This window comes from Physeter macrocephalus, chromosome 12, assembly GCF_002837175.3.
Source record: "Physeter macrocephalus isolate SW-GA chromosome 12, ASM283717v5, whole genome shotgun sequence".
Taxonomy (NCBI): domain Eukaryota; kingdom Metazoa; phylum Chordata; class Mammalia; order Artiodactyla; family Physeteridae; genus Physeter; species Physeter macrocephalus.
Window position 1 is genome coordinate 3,982,016 of NC_041225.1, and position 16,963 is coordinate 3,998,978.

A 16,963-nucleotide genomic window follows, 5' to 3' on the forward strand; every position below is an offset into this window, starting at 1 on the left:
CACTCTTAAAAAGTATTGAGGACACCAAAGAATGTTTATTCATGAGAATTATTGATAGTTATAATAAATATTGATATTTATAATACTATATGTTAAACAAGGATTTTAAAATATTTATTTAATATCTCATTTTGATCATTTTTTTTAATGTTAACAAAATGCCCATATGTGATTAACAAGTTTGTCTCTCAGTCCATCTTTCAAGAAAGAATTGTCTTCCACGAAAACGTGGATTACAAAGGCTTTTTCCCAAAACAGCCGTTATACTTTAGTACACAGGCTTTCCACTTAGTCATACAGAATTTTGAAGAAATGTATTCAAGTGTTAAGATTGGGAGTTTGGGATTGACATGTGCACACTGCTATATTTAAAATTGATAACCGGGCTTCCCTGGTGGTACAGTGGTTAAGAATCTGCCCGCCAAGGCAGGGGACACAGGTTCGAGCCCTGGTCCAGGAAGACCGCACATGCCACAGAGCAACTAAGCCCGTGCACCACAACTACTGAGCCTGTGCTCTAGAGCCCATGAGCCACAACTACTGAAGCCTGCACACCTAGAGCCCATGCTCCACAACAAGAGAAGTCACCGCAATGAGAAGCCTGCACACCTGAACGAAGAGTAGCCCCCGCTCGCCACAACTAGAGAAAGCCCGCACACAGCAACAAAGACCCCAAACAGCCAAAATAAATAAATAAATAAAATAAAATAAAATCGATAACCAACAAGGACCCACTGTATGGCACAGGGAACTCTGCTCAATATTCTGCAATAACCTAAATGTGAAAAGAATTTGAAAAAAAATAGATACATGTATATATATATATAAATGAATCACTTTGCTGTACACCTGAAACTAACACAACATTGTTAATCAACTATATTCCAATATAAAATAAAAATTTTAAAAATATATTTACTAAAATGAGTTATCTTTACTGCTTCATCATTGACATTTTTTTTTTAAGAGGTACCATGCGGTATGCGGGATCTTAGTTCCCTGACCAGGGATCGAACCCATGACCCGTGGAGCAGAAGCGTGTAGTCTTAACCACTGGATGGCCAGGGAAGTCCCGAAGGACATTTTAGAGTGAATGTATTTGTCTGCTTCTTGCAAGTGAGTGGGAGTGAAGAACACAGGTTGACACCCCTACATTGGTGAATGCTGAGGACCCCGAAATTTACCCACGGTTGCCTGTGCCCCATTAGTGCAAATGTCAACACAGTGAAGAAGGTAAATAATATTTTAGTAAAGTTATGAAAATTGAAATATTACAGTCCCCCTGAAATGGTCTTGAAGACCCCCAGGGATCTGCACATCATGGTCTGAGAATGCCACCCTGAGGTATCAAATCGCCGGCTCGGTATTGAAGTGAACTGAGGAATTATTTCTCAGTCTTCCCACACAGAGTTGGCCAGAAGGCAAATCTACCTGATCCTGGTTTGTCTATTGCCTTAGAACACTCCATGCTTCCTTTACACCTTGTTCCAATAAGGAGAAAGCAATGCTGAAACATTGCTCTTTCCCATTGCTTCAATTCTTTTGTTTCCCTCAACTAATATCTTGCCCTCAGCAATATTTTCCAATGTTATACTCACCTAACTTTTACTTATTACTAGTTTGGTTTTCTTTCATCTTAAAAGACAAGGATTAATGAAACTCATATATATGCCAACAAGAGTCAGTTCTTGACAGATTTCCCAAAAATACACTTTTAGTACTTCTTTAACTATCCAATGTCACATATTTTCTAAACTGTGAAACAGAATTCGAGCCACCAGCCTGCCTTCATTTCTATAAATTTTTCAGACCACTTACGTGGACAAGGATGGCAAAAGAGTAAACTTCACCTTTACTTGAGAAAGTACTGGTCTGCTCAAGAAAAAGAAGTAACAGCTGTGGCAATTCCCAGGCTTTGATGGGAAGGGTTTCCTCCCTGTGGTGGAAATCTCCTTGAATCAATACCAGACACTTCTGCATGACCTCTTTCATGCCTCCAGTTTTGTGTTATTCATTTCAGCACCCCTCCTTCAAATCCTCTTATAAAAACCCAGTCTTTTCTGACCCAACAAACCAGTGCAGATCCCTTGCAAGAGAAGTAAGTGGGAGCTGAGAGAACATGACACCCCTGACTGGGGTTTCTCCTCACACATTTCAGGGAAGGTATACAAGGATCCATGTCTGCAGAGAATGTAGGAGCTTTGAGACCAAGTAAAGGCAGTCCTGGGAGGTCTCAGGTGTAGTAGGATGTACAGCTTGTCCAATTATTTCCAGAAGTATGGAAGGGGATGGATGCTATCAAGATGGATTTATTCCTAGTGAACTAGACAGAGGAAAAGACAAGAGGTACAACAGGGGGTTTTTCATGCTCTCTCTCTGACCACTCTTCCTTTAGTTCTCTGGTTGTCTCCACACATCACAGACAAAATGATGCCTTCCATGGGCCTCCCCACCCTGTCCTGGATGCTGCTCTCGTGCCTGATGCTCCTGTCTCAAGACCAAGGTGAGATTTCTCTGCCTCTATCACTGGGTTCCCAGTGTTTGTTCAGGGCCAAGAAGAGGAGGAAAGCTCCTGTGTGCCTCCCATGGTAATGGTACATCCCCCCACAACTACATTGCTTGCAATTCCTGTATCATCACTCCTTCCTTCTGGGTAACTAGTGGTGGGAGTCTCCCCAGTGGTCCAGTACCAGTGGGATGAGATGATTTCCATTTTCTCAGTAGAGTCTAATTTATGTGGGTGATTAAGGAGGGAAAGTATAGAGTGTTTTTAATGAGATGAATAGAAGGAGAAAGACTGAAGGATCCAGTAGAAGAATAATCAGCCCAGAAGAGGAGAAAAGTTGGACTTTTGAATAAGGCAGATGAATAAAAAGAAAAAAGACCATCTCCCAATTACTAGGTCTAGTTCATGATAAAAAAAAAAAATCCTGGCAAGGTTGGCAATGGTGACACGCAGTCAGGAGTGTGATGTCACTTCCCCAAGCACTGGCCTCATAGATATTATTCAAGGTCACCTCCCAGCTCAAATATCCTCTCTCCATTTCACCCCATCACTCTCCTTTATTTCTTCCTCCCCAGGGGAAGATTCCCAGAAGAAACTGCCCTCTGCACGGATCAGCTGTCCAAAAGGCTCCATGGCCTATGCGTCCTACTGCTATGCCTTGTTTACAACACCTAAAACCTGGATGAATGCAGACGTGAGTGCTGGGATTTGCAGTTCGGGCTGATAAGGAGAAGTAAATTAGAGACAGGGTTTGGGGGCTGGGAGTCTCCATTCTCTAGAGTTTCCTGAGGGTGAGTATGAGCACCTCATCTATTGCAAACACAACCCCTTCTCACCTACCTTGTCCCTGCCCTTCCCTCAGTGAGGGTCTCAAGGTCCTCCTCAGTCTCTCCCTTCTCCACACAGATGACCTGCCAGAAGAGGCCCTCAGGATACCTTGTGTCTGTGCTCAGTGGGACTGAGGGATCCTTCGTGGTCTCCCTGGTCAAGAACAACTTGAAAACCATCTCAGATGTCTGGATTGGTCTCCATGACCCCACAGAAGTACACTTACATCCTCTCTAGTCTGCTACCTCCCAGCATGCTATGGCACCCAGGCCTGCTCGCTGTCCCCTGTGCCTGCCAAGGAAATAATGTAGAGATCCATAGAGCTTGGAGATCAAGGAGGTGATTGGAGAATGGAGGGCCTTGAGACCAGCTGCAGAGCTGAGTTCTGTGCAGGTCTCCAGTCTCCAGCTAAGGTTAATCTGCCTCTTGTCAAGCTTTTACACAATTCACACACCACGCCCTGATTCAGTTTGCTGTGCATCCCTGAGTCTGCACATGCTGCGCTTAGCAAGTGCTAAATGAATATTTAGGATTGATGCACTTTGTCCTTATAAAACATATGTTGTCTTGGAGGTTCAGAGGGTAATCACAAATGTACCACCAAATGTAGTTCACACAGTGACAAGTTACTCTGAGGGGTTCTATTCGTCTTTGTGATTATTGACTTTTGAATTTGCCAATAGAAGCAAAGAGTTAGGGAGTGTTTCCAGAGGAGAGCTGTGGGGCATCACCTGGTAGAGCAGAACTAATTCCATGATGCTGGGGAGGGTATCAGGTGTTCCAGCTGAGGAAATCAGGCCAGGAGAACTCTAAAGGCTTTTCCACCTCACCCGACTCCATCCTCTGCTCTATAGGGCTCTGAGCCAAATGCCGGTGGATGGGAGTGGAGTAACAATGATGTGCTCAATTACGTTGCCTGGGAGAAAAATCCCTCCCACAACTCAAACCCTGGTTATTGTGGGAGCCTGTCCAGAAGCTCAGGTAGGAAACAGAGGAGGTCACTTCTACGCAGCCTTTTCCATCCCCTCATCCCCTATTTCTGAGTCTGGTCTTCAGAGGATCCTCCTGGGCTGGAACTGCTTGTCTGTTCCCATCCCCTCTCACCTCTCCTTTCTTTCTCTCTCGTTCCCCTGGAGTGGGACCCTGGTGAAGATGAGGGAGAGCCTTTGAGTCCTAGGCCAGAATCCGGGATGCATCCCCATTGGGTTCTCAAGCTCCACCAGCCCCATTCACTTGAGCTCTTCTGTCTCTTCAGGGTATCTGAAGTGGAGAGATTATAACTGTTATGTGAACTTACCCTATGTCTGCAAGTTCAAGGGCTAAGTCAGATGGAAAGTCAGTAGCCTGAGTCTGGTGTGCAGCTCCTCATGGACTTGGAACCAAGAGTGAAGACACATCCCGGAAAGGGGAATCCTCCCCACGCCCCCAACCTGACCACCTCATTCTGGCCTTCCCTGTCTCTCGCCCTCATTTCAGGCATTTGTGTGCGTGTTTGTGTGTGTGTGTGTGGGTGTGTGTGTGTGTGTGTGTATGTGTGTGTGTGCATGCCATGGCCTGAGGTCTTGGAGAACAGTAATAAATATCATATTCCAAACTTACCTGCTTTTGTGCTCTTGTCTTATAACAAGACTCTGAGGAAGAAGTTTGTATGGGAAGAATCTAGAGGTGGCCTCTGTCAAGTTTCATCCAGTTTCCTTGGAAAATGACTGAATGTACATTCCCACCATTGTATTTGTGATGAGTAAGTAGGCCCTGTTCCCTTAGGAATTGGGTTGTGTTATACAAAAACATTGCTTCCCCGCCCACTGTACTGCCCATTCCTCCTGATGGTATGACACAAGCAGTCTTAGTGGGGTCCCATGCTATTTATTATAGAATGCACTTCTGAAATCATTTGCTGTGAAGGATCATGAAGGATCTATTCTTTTTCTTTAATGTGCAATCCACCTTGGATCATGACTTTTATAAAATATAGTCAAGAAGAAATTACTTGGACTGACATGCAGATCATTGGAAGTTGTCACTGTTTTAAGAAAGGAGCAAAGTGTAGGTATGGCACTCCATGATCACAACCTTTACTACAAAGCAACAGTAATAAAAACAATATTGTACTCGAACAAAAACAGACATATAGGTCCATTGAACAGAATAGAGAGCATTAAAGTAAACCCATGCTTATATGGTCAATTAACTTTCAACAATGAAGTACAGAATATACAATGGGAAAAAGACACTCTCTTCTACAATGGTGTTGGAAAAGTGACAGCTTCATGCAAAAGAATCAAACAGGACTGCTTTCTCACACATATACAAAATTAAACTCAATATGTATAAAAAACTTGCATTTAATACCTGAAACAATAAAATTGCTAGTAGAGAAACATGGAGAGTATAGTCTGTGACATCCTTCTTAGCAATATATTTATGGATCTGTCTCCTCACACAAGTGAAACAAAAGCAAAAATAATCAAATGTGACTAAGGCAAAATAAAAAGCTTTTCCACAGTGAAGGAAACTATCAGCAAAACAGAAAAACAGCCTTCTTACTGGGAGAAAATATTTGCAATAGGGGATCAATGTCCAACATATTCGAAGAACTCATACAACTCAACATCAACAAAAATCAAGTACTCTGTTTAAAAAATGGGCAGAGGACCTGAGTAGATATTTTTCCAAAGAAGGCCAATAGGCGTATGAAAAGATGCTCAACATGACTAACCATAATGGAAATGCAAATCAAAACCACAGTGAGGCACCACCCCACACCTGGCATAATGGATATCATCAAAAAGACAGCAAATTACAAGTATTGGTGAGGATGTGGAGAAAAGAGAGTGCTCATGCACTGTTGGTGGATACGTAAATTGGTACAGCCACTATGGAAAACATTTCTTCACAAAATTAAAACTAGAACTGCCATGTAATCCAGTCAATTCACCTCTAGGTATTTACCTGAAGAAAAGAAAAACACTAATTTGAAAAGATAGGTATGTTCATTGTTCATTGCTGCATTATGTCCAATGTTCATTGCTGCATTATTTACAATGGCTAATGTACAGAATAAACCTAACTATTCATCAACATATCAATGGATAAAGAAGATGAGGAATATATATTTTATATGTATAAAATTTATGTAATGTAATATTACTCAGCCATGAAAAAAACCTGAAAGATTTTGTGACAATATGTATAAATCTAGAGGGTATTGTGCCAAGTGAATTAAATCAGACAGAGAAAGACAAATACAATATAACCTTACTTATATGTGAATTCTAAAATATAAAACAAACAAATGAAAAGAAATGAAAGCATTCATAGATACAGAGAACAAAGAGGAAGTTGCCAGTGGGAAGGGGTGTGAAATATGGGAAGGGGATTAAGATGTGCAAACCTCCAGTTATAAAATAAATAAGCCATGGGGATGCAATATATAGGAATATGATCAATAATATTATAATAACTTTGTACGGGGACAGATGATTACTAGACGTATCATGCTGATCATTTTATAATGTATGCAAATGTCCAATCATTATGTAGTACAGCTGAAACTAATGTAATATTGTATGTCAACAATATTTCAATTAGGAATATCAGTAATAATGTATCAGTATGGTTCATCAGTTGTATCAAGTGGTAAGTCCGTTTCAATAATTCCATACACCTAAAACTATTCTAAGAATTAAAGCCTTTTTAAAAATGAATTACTACAATTGAAATATAAAAAAAGTTACATATGTTAAGAACCCATTTATAAAATTTTAGATTTCATAGACAAAACTAATCTGCCGGGCTTTCCTGGTGCCGCAGTTGCTGAGAGTCCACCTGCCGATGCAGGGGATACGGGTTCGTGCCCCGGTCCAGGAGGATCCTACATGCCAAGGAGCGGCTGGGCCCGTGAGCCATGACCACTGAGGCTGCACGTCCGGAGCCTGTGCTCCGCAATGGGAGAGGCCACAGCAGTGAGAGGCCCGCGTACCGCAAAAAAACAAAAAACAACAACAAAAAAAACACTAATCTGCCAAATTGCTATAAAAACTTCTAAAATTTTACTCTGGATTTCTGTAGTTATCTTGTACAGGTACGGCAACAAACAGTTTGAGGACTAGCACCATTTCATGGACCGCACAATTAGTTCCTTATCCCTAGAGCTGCTGAATGGTATCACTTTCCTGAGTGCTTGCAAGAGAGGCCCAGTGGGTTTTCTGTCCTGTGTTCTGGAAACATGCTCTGGCCTCAGTCGGGACTAGAGTTGGGAAGGCTTAATATCCTGCGGGGTTTCTACTCATATTTCTTGACTACATAAAAAAGTGAATAAATGATGATTTATTTGAAAAGAACCACTTACATGAGTGAAAACGGTTGAAATTTTCATGGAACCTAAATATTTTTAGACCATTATACTACTCACTACCTCACATCCGACACATTCTCAGCCTCATATCTTGTGTAAAAATATTTGGCCAATTGCCCCATCTGAAAGGGGGATGTCACCTTGGTCAAAATCTTCTATGTGGGCCAAGAGCCACTCAGCCTTGCTACATAGGTATATTTGCCAGATAAAATAGAGGACTCCTAGCTAAATTTGAATTTCAGATAAGCCACAAATAGTTTCTTGGTATTAGTGTATATCAAATACTACATCTTTGCTCAACTTGAGAGATACTGCGTATTTGCCAAATCTGGTGATACTACATATGGAGGTTTTCATTCTCAGATAAATAGATCAGATGAATTGACAGTGTCTACTTTCCTTAATTGACATTTGGCAAGTTTCCTATACCCTTTTAAGATAGGCAATCTTTCTTCAAAGAGAGAAAATCACCCATTACATCTGAAACTAGGTAAAAACATATCTTTTCCTTTCCATAGAGAATTTTTTCTATTGTTATCTGTCAGAGTTAGGAAGTATTTTCCCTTTATTCTCTACAAGCCTGTATATAAGATTTAAAATATGTGTTTTGGTGTACTTTGGTGGGACTCTTCCAAAAACACTCTAGACCTAAATTTTTCTTTGTAAGAAGATATTTTTAACATAGATTAAACTTTTTAAGATAGATATAGTAGATTTTAAGATTTTCTTGATTTCCCCTAAAATAATTCAGAATTTTTCAACCTAGATATTGAAAAAAAAAAAAAAAGCTCATTTAGGGATGGCATGATCAAAAAAGCAATAATGACAATGATTCCTGGCACTCTATATTAAATCGAAGATCTCGGTAGTAGTGGTGCTCCATAGTTCCTCGATTGTGTTCGACTTTTATTACAGCTTTATTGAGGAATAGTTGGTAAACACAAATATCTACACATAATGTATATAACTTGGATAATTTGGAAATATGTATACATATGTGTTACCATCACTGCAACCAAGGTAGTAAATATATCCATCACCTTTGAAAGTTTCCTTGTGTCCCGCTTCTTTGTTTGTTTCTTTGTTTCTCTGGTAACAACACTTAACATGAGAACTACACTCGTAATAGTTTTTTTCTTTTTTTTAAACAGTTTTTTAAGTGCACAATATCTTATTGCTAACTATTGCCACTCTCTTGTACCACATATTCTGTAAGCTTTTTCTACATCTATTGATGATTGTGTGCTATTTACCCTTTATTCTATTAATGTGGTGTACACTGTTGATTGATTTGCATATGTTGAACCATACTTGCATCCGAGGAATAAGAACCACTTGGTCAGGGTGTATTATACTTTCAATGTTCTGTTGAATTCGAGTTGCTAATATTTTGTTGAGGATTTTTTCAACAATGTATATCAAGAATATTGACCTGAAGAGTTCCTTTTTTCTGGTGTCTTTATCTGAACATATTTCAGAATGGTTACTTATCTCTTCACAACAAGAATCTGGTGGGTTTCCAGAAAGAAAAAACCATGAGAATGTGGAGAATCCCTAGATAGGGGTCTCCAGGAGTCTCTCACTCATAAAGCCAATCCACACTCAGCATCCAACAAGTTGTCAAAATTGCAATTTCATGTTTCTAACAGTTTATAGATCTAGCAGTTCTGATCCAGGTAAGCAGAAATGAGAAGGTATCTCTGTAATGGGGTGCCTTGGCAGATTCCCCAAGGAAAGGTGATTACCTCAGGAAAAGTAGTTGGTGCTAAAATTATTCAGATTTTTTCCTGTTTTAAGAAAGAGAGTGACAACTTCCAATGATCTGCATGTCAGTCCAAGTAATTTCTTCTTGACTATATTTTATAAAAGTCATGGTCCAAGGTGGATTGCACATTAAAGAAAAAGAATAGATCCTTCATGATCCTTCACAGCAAATGATTTCAGAAGTGCATTCTATAATAAATAGCATGGGACCCCACTAAGGCTGCTTGTGTCATACCATCAGGAGGAATGGACATTACAGTGGGTGGGGAAGCAATGCCTTTGTATAACACAACCCAATTCCTAAGGGAACAGGGCCTACATATTCATCACAAATACGCTGGTGGGAATATACATTCAGCCATTTTCCAAGGAAATTCGATGAAACTTGACAGAGGCCACCCTTAGATTCTTCCCATACAAACTTCTACCTCAGAACCTTGTTATAAGACAAGAACACAAAAGCAGGTCAGTTTGGAATATGATATTTATTACTGTTCTCCAAGACCTCAGGCCATGGCATGCACAAACACACATACACACACACACACACACACACACACACACACGCACACAAATGCCTGAAATGAGGGCGAGAGACAGGGAAGGCCAGAATGAGGTGGTCAGGTTGGGGGCGTGGGGAGGATTCCCCTTTCCGGGATGTGTCTTCACTCTTGGTTCCAAGTCCATGATGAGCTGCACACCAGACTCAGACTACTGACTTCCCATCTGACTTAGCCCTTGAACTTGCAGACATAGGGTAAGTTCACATAACAGTTATAATCTCTCCACTTTAGATACCCTGAAGAGACAGAAGAGCTCAAGTGAATGGGGCTGGTGGAGCTTGAGAACCCAATGGGGATGCATCCCGGATTCTGGCCTAGGACTCAAAGGCTCTCCCTCATCTTCACCAGGGTCCCACTCCAGGGGAAAGAGAGAGAAAGAAAGGAGAGGTGAGAGGGAATGGGAACAGACAAGCAGTTCCAGCCCAGGAGGATTCTCTGAAGACCAGACTCAGAAATAGGGTATGAGGGGATGGAAAAGGCTGGGCAGAAGTGACCTCCTCTGTTTCCTACCTGAGCTTCTGGACAGGCTCCCACAATAGCCAGGGTTTGAGTTGTGGGAGGGATTTTTCTCCCAGGCAGCGTAATTGAGCACATCATCGTTACTCCACTCCCATCCACCGGCATTTGGCTCAGAGCCCTATAGAGCAGAGGATGGAGTCGGGTGAGGTGGAAAAGCCTTTAGAGTTCTCCTGGCCTGATTTCCTCAGCTGGAACACCTGATACCCTCCCCAGCATCATGGAATTAGTTCTGCTCTACCAGGTGATGCCCCACAGCTCTCCTCTGGAAACACTCCCTAACTCTTTGCTTCTATTGGCAAATTCAAAAGTCAATAATCACAAAGACGAATAGAACCCCTCAGAGTAACTGCCCGGAGCCTGTGCCCCGCAAGGGGAGAGGCCGCAGCAGAGGGAGGCCCGCATACCACAAAAAAAAAAAAAAAAAAAAAAAAAAAAGTCTATAATCACAAAGACGAATAGAACCCTTCAGAGTAACTTGTCACTGTGTGAACTACATTTGGTGGCACATTTGTGATTACCCTCTGAACCTCCAAGACAACATACGTTTTATAAGGGCAAAGTGCATCAATCCTAAATATTCATTTAGCACTTGCTAAGCGCAGCATGTGCAGACTCAGGGATGCACAGCAAACTGAATCAGGGCGTGGTGTGTGAATTGTGTAAAAGCTTGACAAGAGGCAGATTAACCTTAGCTGGAGACTGGAGACCTGCACAGAACTCAGCTCTGCAACTGGTCTCAAGGTTCTCCATTCTCCAATCACCCCCTTGATCTCCAAGCTCTAGGGATCTCTATGTTATTTCCTTGGCAGGCACAGAGGACAGCGAGCAGGCCTGGGTGGCCATAGCATGCTGGGAGGTAGCAGACTAGAGAGGATGTAAGTGTACCTCTGTGGGGTCATGGAGCCCGATCCAGACGTCTGAGGTGGTTTTCAAGTTGTTCTTGACCAGGGAGGCCACGAAGGATCCCTCAGTCCCACTGAGCACAGACACAAGGTATCCTGAGGGCCTCTTCTGGCAGGTCATCTGTGTGGAGAAGGGAGAGACTGAGGAGGAGCTTGAGACCCTCACTGAGGGAAGGGCAGGGACAAGGTAGGTGAGAAGGAGTTGTGTTTGCAATAGATGAGGTGCTCATACTCACCCTCAGGAAACTCTAGAGAATGGAGACTCCCAGCCCCCAAACCCTGTCTCTAATTTGCTTCTCCTTATCAGCCCGAACTGCAAATCCCAGCACTCACGTCTGCATCCATCCAGGTTTTAGGTGTTGTAAACAAGGCATAGCAGTAGGACGCATAGGCCATGGAGCCTTTCGGACAGCTGATCCGTGCAGAGGGCAGTTTCTTCTGGGACTCTTCCCCTGGGGAGGAAGAAATAAAGGAGAGAGATGGGGTGAAATGGAGAGCGGGGATTGGAGTGGGGAGGTGACCTTGAGGAAATCTGTGGTGTCACATCTTGGGGCAGTGACACCAAACTTCTGACTGCCTGTCACCAATGCCAACATTTCCAGGAGTTTTTCTTAGTCACAAACTAGACCTTGTAATTGGGAGATGGTCTGTTTTCTTTTTATTCATCTGCCTTATTCAAAAGTCCAAGCCTTCTCCTCGTCTTGGCTGACTGTTATTACACTGGATCCTCCAGTCATTCTCCTTTTACTCATCTCATTAATGACACTCTATGCTTTCCCTCCTTAATCTATCCACATAAATTAGACTCTACTGAAAATTGAGAATCATCTCATCCCACTGTTAATGGACCACTGAGGTATCTCCCACCACTAGTCACCCAGAAGGAAGTATGATGATGCAGGAATTGCAGGCAGTATTGTTGTGTGGGGATGTACCATTACCACGGGAGGCACACAGGAGCTTTCCTCCTCTTCTTGGTCCTGAGCAAACATTGGGAACTCAGTGCTAGAGGCAGAGAAGTCTCACCTTGGACTTGAGACAGGAGCATCAGGCAGGAGAGCAGCATCCAGAGCAGGCTGGGGAGTCCCATGGAAGGCATCATTTTGTCTGTGATGTGCGGAGACAACCAGAGAACTAAAGGAAAGATGGTCAGAGAGAGGATATGAGAAACCCCCTGTTGTACCTCTTGTCTTTTCTTCTCTCTACTTCCCTAGGAATAAATCCATCTTGATAGCATCCATCCCCTTCCATAGTTCTGGAAAGAATTTGAAAATCTATATATCCTACTACACCAGAGACCTCCCAGGACTGCCTTTGCATGGTCTCAGAGCTCCTGCATTCTCTGAGGACAGGGATCCTTGTATACTTTCTCTGAAATATGTGAGGTGAAACCCCAGTCAGGGGTGTCATCTTGTCTCAGCTCCCACTTACTTCTCTTGCAAGGGATCTCCACTGGTTTGTTGGGGCAGAAAAGACTGGGTTTTTATAAGAGGATTTGAGGGAGGGGCCCTGAAATGAATAACAGGATGCGAGAGCTGGGACAGGGGTCATGGGAAGGGCCTGGCTTTGGTTCAAGGAGATTCCCGCCATGGGGAGGAGTCTCTTCCCTGCAAAGCCTGGGAATTGCCACAGATGTTGCCTGTTTCTCATTAACAGGTCAGCACTTTTTCCAGGAACAGGAGAAGTTTATTCTTTCTCCGACTCTTCCCTGATAGGCAACTGTGGCACAAAATGTGGTATTAACTTTTTAGGGGCACATCTACTGGAATATGTCTTCTGGTTGATATCTCAAGTGCTCACTCCTGTAGGCATACACATGTATTTCTTTTTAATTGTTCAGTAGAATTAAATAAATGTTGGATGATAAGTGGAGGTGAGTATGGGAATGACAAGTGACACAGATAAGTGAGGTCAGAGAAGGAAATGAAGGTAAGAGGAGATGGTGGTTCAGGGTTGCCTCTTCTACATAGTACCTAGTTTTAAAGCAACTTCATAATCATCTCACAGCTCAATAGATTAACCAAAATCTTAAGGTAAATGAAATGTGGAAACTTGCCTTGCTGATCTTCTGAGAGATGGAACTTCCTTGATGGATAATAATAATGTGATATAATAAGAGGCAATGCAGGAATTTCAAGCCTAGGGGGACTAGAGTCAAATGATGCAGAGTCAAAGGAAGAATGAGAGAGGGTTAAGGAAGGGTAAGAGCAAAAGCTGGATGAAATTGTAGACCTGATCTACATTGCATGTAAGTTAGATCTCTACTTCATCAAGGTGCTCACTCCCTTGGGCTGCTGACAACTGCCTCGCAAACTATCATTTGGCTGTAGAAGAAGTGTCATTTATTTTTGCATTCTACCTGGAAGGGTGATCAGCTTCATGTGGGGATACTGAGAAAAATTCCTTAGTCATGTTTACTTCTGAGTTGGCAATTTTGGCAAGGATGTGATACATACTAAGTGGCTCAGGTTTATTTTGGTCAGTCTGGGAATATGTTAAACTGGAATTCTCTGCAGACCCTGACTGTCAAGTGGTTTTTATAGGCCAGCTTGTGTGAGATGGAGTCAATGCAACTGAGCTTGTAATTGATTCATGTCCTCAATCCAAAAGTCAGTAGAACACACAAATAATCTAATAGGAAGGATAGGACAGCCAACAGATTCTTTTGTTACAAAGGAAAAAGAGCTTACTTCACAAAAAATACTTAAATGCAAAGCCATAACTATATTTAGAGCTCAGTGGAAATTCAAGTTTGAAAAAACAATATTTCATGGAAATATGATAGATAGCATGAGTTGAGAAGTCACCTTGCTACAGTAAAACAATTATTTGGAAAAAGTAAATGATAGCAATCAGAAACACAGAATGGCCCATGTTTCTTGAATTCCTGAGAAACACAGTGTTGTGGGGAAAGATACCATTTAGATTAAAAGACTGAAAAGATATAACAATCTATCTTAGTGAGTAAATTTTAATAGGGTCTTGATTAATAAAGTATGTCTTTGGGGGACAATTGTGAAATATGAATATGAACTCATTTTTTATAATGACAGAATTTTCACATTTCTTTCTTGTGGTAAAAGTGTCATAGTTAAATTGACAGGCATCCTGCCCTCCAAATCCTTAAGGTGCATGACTGAAACTTCCAACCCTCTCTTTGCTCTAAATATGGGTGTGTCTTGCAAAGGAATATAAGAGCTCATCCAAGGCTCTGGGCTGTGTCAGTGACCGTATTCCCCAATCCTGGGAGAACTAAATGAGTGAAGGTAGCTCTGTAGCATCATCCAAATTTGATGAATGAAGGCAATGGCAGCAGCCCCAGCCTGATCCATAGTCAGTAAGTGCACTGCTCCTTTCTTCTTCCTCTATCAGAGCAAAACCATGTATTCAATAGCCATTATCTTTAAGGTCACTCACATTGGTGGAGAGGGCTGGATTCATGGGGTTAGAAGGAATGAGAAGAGGGCATTGCTGAATTTTTGACCTATTTTTCAAAAATTGACATATTTTTCCTACGTAAAAGAAAAGAGGAAAAAATACCAAACTACTATCAATTCGACTACCTGTAACTAAATTAAAAGTGACAGCATTCCCTAGGGGAGAGTCAAGCTCATGGGAGAGCCAGAAGACAGAAAGGGGAACAGGTAAACATTGTCCCCTCTAGGGAAGTGTCCTTTGTGTCATTTTTCTACCAAAATTTCAGAAATGACAAAAAACAAAAATCAAACACAAAAAGTAAACAAACCTCCCCCCTAAAAACCACAAGATGGACTCAACGATTTACTAAGAAAAAATAACATTCCCTTAAGAGAATAAGGTCCTTTTCCAGTGATATCTCTCAGCACTGTGTTGCCAGGAGGGCTGAATGACTTGAGCATGAGAGAAAACTCTTGGCTTTCAGCTTCAAGAGGATTTAAGTTCTCAAGCAGATGGGATTTTGATCACATCAGCAGGTTGATGTGGGAAGCCTTGGCGTCTTTCCAGGGTTGGTCTGATTTTGTAACTCACCAATTTACAACCTTTACCATCCTTTGTACAGCTTTAGCTCAACAATGGGTATAAAGTGGAAAAGGAAGTGGACTGGAAGATGGTAAACTGGATTTTAATTTCTGCTATACCTCTTCTTAGTTATGTGTCTATGCTGCCCCTCGTTTTTTAAGAGAGACAGACTATCAATGCCCTTTCCAGCCCAGGAAGGTGATTTGCAAACACTGGCAGTTATTGAAACCACTTCCCCCCATCTATGTTTTTCTACCTTTAGCTTTATTAATACTTCATTCCTATTTTCCACTAGCCCCAAGATCTTTGTTGTGAGCTAAACCCTTGAACTCTCTCCCTGGTATCTGTTTTACATGATTTTCCATTAGGGTTAAATGATCTATAATGACCCTTAGCTCTAACACTCTATAATACATGACATAAAACAAAAAGTGCTTGGCAAAGCATTAAACATTAACATTCTGAGTTACAGATCCAGGATGTATTCAATTAGGTCATGATTTGTCTAGTACCATCAGACTGTACCACAAATGACCCTACACTTATTTGCTCAGTTAAGCAGATTTAGTAGTCCACAAGAAGTCTTTAAGCAGTATTTGGAGCACCATGCCTTTTGGTTCCAGATGTGACTCCTGTGGTCCCAGAGCCAGATTTCAGTGGATGTGCGCATGTGGATCTGAGCTGGTGGCTTTGTGAGCACAAGCCCTGAGGCACACCCAGGATGATTGCCTGCATTCCTGTGGTTGAGGCTGGACCAAGGGCAATGCCATCAACAGTCCTTTGTGAGGTCACACAAAGGGTGACAGGTGACACCACAGACCACACTTCCTGGTGGACAGCTCCTGCAGAGGAATACTAAGTAGCTCCTCTCCCAGCAGGAGTGCTCCAGTCCTGCCTACCTCACACCAAATCTTGGAAATGGATATGGGGGGGTTCTACTCCAACAACTGGGGAGCAGACCATGCCCCAACAGGGCTGTGACAACCACAGAGCAAAGAGGAGACCCTGCTCAATGTCAAGTGCAGGCTCTGGTCACCACAACCACAATCACACCCCCTATCTAGGCGATCTGCCCAGCACACACTGAGGAAAGATATGGAGGAATCCATATAAAAAAAGAACACTTGCACCAAAAATATGAGACTCATGCAGGCAACACAGGGATGCTCCCACTTAAAATTAGCCCTTCAAGGCCATAGGAGATAACTGTTTCTCTTAAATTCAGAGTCAGAGAAATATAAGTAAAATGAAGAAGGAGAGGAACCACTCCCAATTAAAAGAACAAGAGAAGTCCTCTGAAAGAACAAACAGTGAAACAGACCTTTCCATTCTACTAGATCCTGAGTTCACAAAGGAGGTAATAAAAACGCTAAAGGAATTAAGAAAAGCAATCAGTATAAAGGGAGACCACTGTAAAAAGGAACTAGAAACTAAACAAACTAGAAACTAGAAACTAGACAAACCACTTAAAATTAGAAAACTCACTTGCTAAGACCAAGCTGAGCTAAAGGCATAATTAGCAAAC

General features: G+C 42.0%; 2 protein-coding genes across 2 annotated transcripts; one reads left to right on the plus strand and one right to left on the minus strand.

Annotated features, from left to right (window-relative positions):
* Positions 1–2,427: 2,427 nt before the first annotated feature.
* Positions 2,428–4,795, plus strand: LOC102991889 (lithostathine-like). The gene is made up of 5 exons (XM_007121614.4): positions 2,428–2,503; positions 3,082–3,200; positions 3,413–3,550; positions 4,189–4,315; positions 4,590–4,795. The coding sequence occupies exons 1-5, from the start codon at positions 2,428–2,430 to the stop codon at positions 4,655–4,657; spliced, it is 528 nt and encodes a 175-aa protein (XP_007121676.2). The 3' UTR covers positions 4,658–4,795.
* Positions 4,796–9,957: 5,162 nt separating this feature from the next.
* On the minus strand, positions 9,958–12,891 carry LOC102992163 (lithostathine-like). The gene is made up of 6 exons (XM_007121615.3): positions 12,871–12,891; positions 12,466–12,573; positions 11,773–11,891; positions 11,423–11,560; positions 10,529–10,655; positions 9,958–10,254 (listed from the first exon to the last, which is right to left on the minus strand). Exons 2-6 carry the CDS (start codon positions 12,539–12,541, stop codon positions 10,187–10,189), a joined length of 528 nt encoding a protein of 175 aa, XP_007121677.2. The 5' UTR covers positions 12,542–12,573; positions 12,871–12,891; the 3' UTR covers positions 9,958–10,186.
* Positions 12,892–16,963: the final 4,072 nt, after the last annotated feature.